Below are 6,000 nucleotides of genomic sequence, written 5' to 3' on the forward strand. Positions count from 1 at the left end.
AGAATACACCTCACATTCACACATACACATGTACTCAAACCCACGTCCAAAGCTCATACGAACGAACGAACGTATATCAATAATTTTTCAAGGTCAGGATGAGGAAGCATTTTTCCCAATCCCAGCCCAGCCCTGACCAACGAGCGCAAAACGCGAGCAGGAGCAACGCTCGATGCACTCATTTTCCCCTTTCGCATTCAGAATCAGAAGAGTTCGTGAGTTCCTCCGGTGAGCTTTCCATCCAAGAACGTCATTCGCAGTTATCAATCTCAAATGCCTACTTTGATTACAACCCCTTTCGCGGGTACAAAGGGAGGCACGTGGAGTACTAGATTGATTGCCCACAGCTGGCCTGTTTGAGGAAGCGTTTGAAAATGCTTCCGCGTGCGATTTGCGTAGGCGAGTATCATGGCGTGTGCGCGCGCTTTTTTCCACCATTGAAAGACGGCGACGCGTGGCGATGAACCGTGGTTCCGCGTTTTTTTGCTTCTCAGACGAAATATACTAACGAATTTTTTGTCCTTTGTTCCCTTTCCAGGCATGCCCACTGAACCCAGCGCCGGAGCTACAATCAGAGCAGGAGTTCAGCCAACGCTTCGCGCATGTAATTCGTGGCGTGATTGACTTTGCCGGTATGATCCCCGGCTTCCAGATGCTGACCCAGGACGATAAGTTCACCCTGCTGAAGGCCGGCCTGTTCGATGCGCTGTTCGTGCGTCTGATTTGCATGTTCGACTCGCAGATCAACTCGATCATCTGCCTGAATGGGCAGGTGATGCGCCGCGATACGATTCAGAACGGTGCCAACGCACGTTTCCTGGTCGATTCGACGTTCAACTTTGCCGAACGAATGAACTCGATGAATCTGACGGACGCGGAAATCGGTCTGTTCTGTGCCATTGTGTTGATCACGCCCGACCGACCGGGACTGCGGAATGTGGAGTTGATCGAACGCATGTACTCCAAGCTGAAGGCTTGCCTGCAGTCGATCGTATCGCAAAACCGGCCCGATAAGCCAGAGTTCATGCAGGAACTGCTGCGAACACTACCGGATCTGCGTACGCTCAGCACGTTGCACACGGAGAAGCTGGTAGTGTTCCGAACGGAGCATAAAGAACTCCTACGGCAGCACATGTGGAACGCTGAAGAAGATCTCGCAAAGAGTCCCAGCTCGAACACGTGGAGCTGCGACGGCAATAATGTCGAGGATGTAGCCAAGAGTCCGATGAGCTCGGTATCCAGTACCGAGTCGGCGGAAACAACCTCGGACTACTCGCATATTCCTTCCTCGTTGAGCGCTTCGGCGCCTCTGCTGGCCGCTACCCTGTCCGGTCAATGCCCTATCCGCCATCGGGCGAGCAGCGGTTCGTCGGCAGAAGATGACATCATTGGTGGTACGGCCCATCTCGCACAGAACGGATTGACCATCACACCGGTTATCCGATCGGTTGGAACACATCACGTCCGGTACCGGAAACTAGACTCACCCACCGATTCCGGTATCGAATCTGGAAACGAAAAACACGACCACAAACCAGTCAGCAGTGGATCGTCTTCTTGCTCAAGTCCGCGATCTTCCCTAGAGGATCAATCGGACGACAAGCGTCACATCGTGGAAAACATGCCCGTGCTGAAGCGGGTCTTGCAGGCACCTCCCCTGTACGATACCAACAGCCTGATGGACGAAGCCTACAAACCGCACAAGAAATTCCGTGCAATGCGTCACAGGGAAAGTGAAGCCGAGCCTGCTCCAAGTTCGTCGTCCTCTACAATCACTCTGTCATCACATTCGCCGAAACCATCGTCCAGCTCTTCGCCATCTTCGGTGGTATCGTCACACAGCAGCAGTATGGGTCAATCACCTCCGCAGCAACCCCTTTCGCAGCTTCATATGCATTTAACCCGACCGTTGAATCAGTCACCACACCAAAGCCTTCACCACCACCATCATCATCACCACTCGGGAACTCCTCCCGCTAGCCATCATCAGTCGTCTTCCCTATCCAGCACCCATTCGGTGTTGGCCAAATCCCTCATGGAGCAACCCACGATGACTCCGGAACAGATGAAACGTTCCGACATCATCCACAACTACATCATGCGAGAGTCGCAGCAATCTCAGCACCATCCCGAAGCGCAGAGTTCGTACCGGAGTGGTCTCCTAGTTTGCAGCCCACGATCCTCATCGGTCTCGCCACTGACCTCCAGCAGTAGCAGTAGCAGTAACTCATCCTCCTCCGGCAGTGGTTGTCCATTCTCAGCCAATAGCAGCAGCAGCAGGTGGCAGAGTGGGCCGACAAGCGTTATCACCACCACCCGCCAGCAAACTCCTTCTCCATCGCTCAATTCCACCGGAAGTGCCGATACTTCCTCCTCTTCCAGTACTGCCAGCAGCAGTACTAGCATCCGCTACTTCCAGTCACCACATTCGACATCGATCTCCCCACCGGTGGCCGTCATGGCCCAACAAGCCAGCAGCACAACCACCGGATCCATTGGCTCCCCTCAGTCCGTGGTGACGGCACCCTCTCCCTCCCCTCGCCTCATCGAGCTTCAAGTGGACATCGCTGGCGGTTCCACTTCCTCCGGCACCACCGATGCCCCCCTCAACCTGTCGAAAAAATCCCCCTCGCCTTCCCCAGCTCGCCACCAATCAACCTCCTCGTCCTCCACAGCCACCATCCATAAGGTGCTATTGGAAGCGTAAGCCACGCCCACCACCATTACAACAACAAAAACTACTACTACTACTAAGTGATCGACAAAAATGAACTACTACTAAACAAAACAAGCCGTTTAAAGAGGCAGATCAGTTTACACAACTGTACAAAGTTTAACATAGTAAGAGTAGTGACTATTGCTAGGCGGTACGGATTTAGAATTTTATAAATCAGAAAGCGGACGCGCGCCCCACGCTCCCCTCAGGCGGAAGGACCCATCGTGTGCAAATCACTAAGAAGAGCATTGATATTTTACTAAGCAAACCTAAAACCTAAAAAAAAATGAAACAAACGAGGATCTCTATTTTACCTCCTTCCACCAGATGAGAGGGGGCACGTGGCAAAGCGCGCGGGCTGCGCCATCTGAGGAGTGGTTTAAGGAAGAGCGAGCTGGCCGGCTGGCTGGCCAGGAGCAACAATCAGATTCCCTCCCGAAGATTATTTCCGAGCGAAAACTGTGCGATGAGATGCATGTTCGTGTGTGCATATGAGATGTTAATAATCATCGAAAAAACAAGCCAAACAGGAAGACATTGCGTTTTTAGTGGTTAGGGAGGAAACACACTGACATAAATCATGGTTGAATTCAATCAGAGTACTCAGACAGGCAACGTAGCGGGAGATGAACCAATCGATGAATTTATCAAGGAAAACCTATCAGGCACACATCTAGGAAAGACAGAGAGTAGATTTGAAAGCTGCATAGCATTCACACTTTGATACGATATCTAGGAAGGAACGCGAGAGTTTGCAAGTTTGTGTTTTGCGCTGTAAATAGTCGTGACAAAGGAATTCCAAATTTTTACCAAACGCGATCCCACTTGAAGGGGAAAACGTGTCGCATGCATGCATGAGAGGATCAAAACTAGAAAGCAGGAGCTGAAGATTAACTTGAAAGTGAGATCAGAAATTGTTTTTAAGCGGAAGGGATTATATAGCCTGATAAGGGGAAAAGCAAGCAACAAAACCGTACTTTAAAAAAAAACCGAAACCAACACAAAGGAAGCATGAAATTATCAATCCGTTCTAATTTTAGTTTCACACAGATGAGAGTCGAGCAGATGTTTGCAATCTACTTTTAATTAAAAGTACAGAAAAGAGAAAAAAAAAGCCAAACGATGACCTTGAGTCGCCGCTTTGGAAACAAAAATCAAGCTGAACATTGTAAATAGTGTAATTAGACTATTATCCTCTTTTTAATTAAACGTGCAGATTTTTATTTATTGAAACATTTGCTTATTAACATTCTTATTATTCTTTATTAAGTGTCCTTTATGTTTTCCAAAACTTTTGTAAATAGCTAATCAAAAGCAAAATCGTTAAGGTTAAAAACAAAAAAACACATACACACGAGACCAAGTTTTAATTTAAAATAAAAACCATTTTAATTGAGAGAGTTAGTTTTTTCGTATCACCTATTATTATTATTTTTATGAAAGCAAAATCCTTTATCAAAACTAAAGCATAAGAATCAATGTTTTATAAGAAGAAAAAGGAAGAAAACATACAAGAAATGAATTAAGTTTGAAATTTTTGGATGAATGCACGGGGCCGTATGCAAACAAGGAGTGTTTTATCAAATCTATACTTCTACTGAAGATGAACGAACGAGCAGCGTGAATGCGATCAAAATGGATAATAACAAGATACACGAAAAAACAGACAAACAAATCGTCAAAACATGTGCAACAGTAATAAGGAAAAAACAGAAAGAAAACACTACATGTATAAGGAAAAAAGTTTCTAGGTTTAGGATTATAGCTGTATAACATTGAAAAAGAGAATAAAGAGAATGAAAACAAAAAAAAATCAATTGAAATTGAGATAAAAAAATACAATACATGAGCAAGAAAGCGAATGAGAAAAATCCAAAACAAAAAAAGAGCAAAAAAATATCCCCAAATTCATATTTAATTGTATCGACAAAAACCCAAAACCGAACCCCCTATAACACACTACATGGATGAAACACAACGCAAAACGATAATAATGAGTAAACGCTGTCATTGAGACGGAAAACAAAACCCGGAGCAAATCAGAGCAGAACAGAAAAAAACACAAACATATGTAGAAAACAAAACTACGGATAGATTGAGAGAACCAAGAACACAGGTAATGAAGAAAAAAATCACAAAAAAAAAAATGAAACAACAGTTGAATTGAGGAATGATTGAATGAAATAAAGTATTAAATATTGCTTCATTGTTGCAATTAATATGAAAAAAAAAAATGCTGATCGTTGTCATTTGGAACGGGAAAGAAAGTGCCCATTTTGTCGGTGTCCTCTTCGCTCGCAACTCTGGTGGCAGGTCTTCGTATAAAGGTCGTTGTCTTCATGGTTGGGTAGATGGTTTTCGGAAGTCGAGTTGATTGGGAACTGAAACGGTTGAACTTAGACTCCTCAACTCCAAAAACTCACCTCGCTGAACATTGTACATTGCGTGGGGAAGCACAATGCCATCCAATGTTGGCTAAATGCACAAGGACATTGATGTTCTTTCAATCCCATTCTGTTTCAGAATTCATTTGCCATGCCAAGTATATTCTTATACAAGTTTTTGTTCACCTTGATGCAATTGATCAGAACTAAGTTTAATTTTTTTTTAGTATATGTATCAGTTAATCTGGTGGCAGAAGTCCAGAAAATTTAAATAATAAAGAAATTTTAAAATGTCTTTCAAAGTCATATGTTCAACTTCTATACCATTTGTAAACCTTTGATGATAGTTTATAAAATTAAAAAAAAAAACAAAGCAATTAAAAATATGTTTGATAAATTTAATTTTGTGATCATACGTTTTGAAAATGTCAAACGAAATTTTCAATAAAGGATTTTAAGTTAACATTTCCAACATATCTGAAGTAAAACAATTGTGCCCTTAAATGAACGTAATCACCAATAATTGCCGAGGGATTTGCGCTAAATTATTGAATCTTGAATTTGTAGGAGCATTAACTGCACACAATGGAACATAATTTCTTCTAGAGTTTTTTTTTGCCAAAAAACCGCCAATAGTTCTCGCATAATTTATAATCTCACTTAAAAAGCCATTGGTAATCAAGTGTGTAGCTTGTTTTAACTGAAAATATTAATGGGTTTTATTTAACAATTCTACGATTGAGAGAAGATCCTCCTCTATCCCACAGTGGTGATAACTTTTAGCTTTGTCCAATCATGTGCTTGATCATTCCTTGCTTAGCGCTTGTACGAGTCGGTTGACTGATTCCCGGTCTCATCGCACGGCACTTTTGCAAAGTACTTTTTGACCTTTCTCCCCCG

At 43.9% G+C, this 6,000-nt stretch overlaps 1 protein-coding gene across 4 annotated transcripts in view; it reads left to right on the forward strand.

Annotated features, from left to right (window-relative positions):
- Window positions 1–4,821, forward strand: part of LOC5569135 (ecdysone-inducible protein E75) — a 240,102-nt gene extending 235,281 nt beyond the window's left edge. For all 4 annotated transcript variants that reach the window (XM_021848454.1, XM_021848455.1, XM_001652693.3 and 1 more), the window contains one exon: window positions 539–4,821. In XM_021848454.1, coding sequence (XP_021704146.1) covers window positions 539–2,707 — 2,169 coding nt within the window. In that variant the 3' untranslated portion in view covers window positions 2,708–4,821. The remainder of the gene's footprint in view (window positions 1–538) is intronic.
- Window positions 4,822–6,000: the final 1,179 nt, after the last annotated feature.

This window comes from Aedes aegypti, chromosome 3 (assembly GCF_002204515.2).
Source record: "Aedes aegypti strain LVP_AGWG chromosome 3, AaegL5.0 Primary Assembly, whole genome shotgun sequence".
Classification (NCBI taxonomy): Eukaryota; Metazoa; Arthropoda; class Insecta; order Diptera; family Culicidae; genus Aedes; species Aedes aegypti.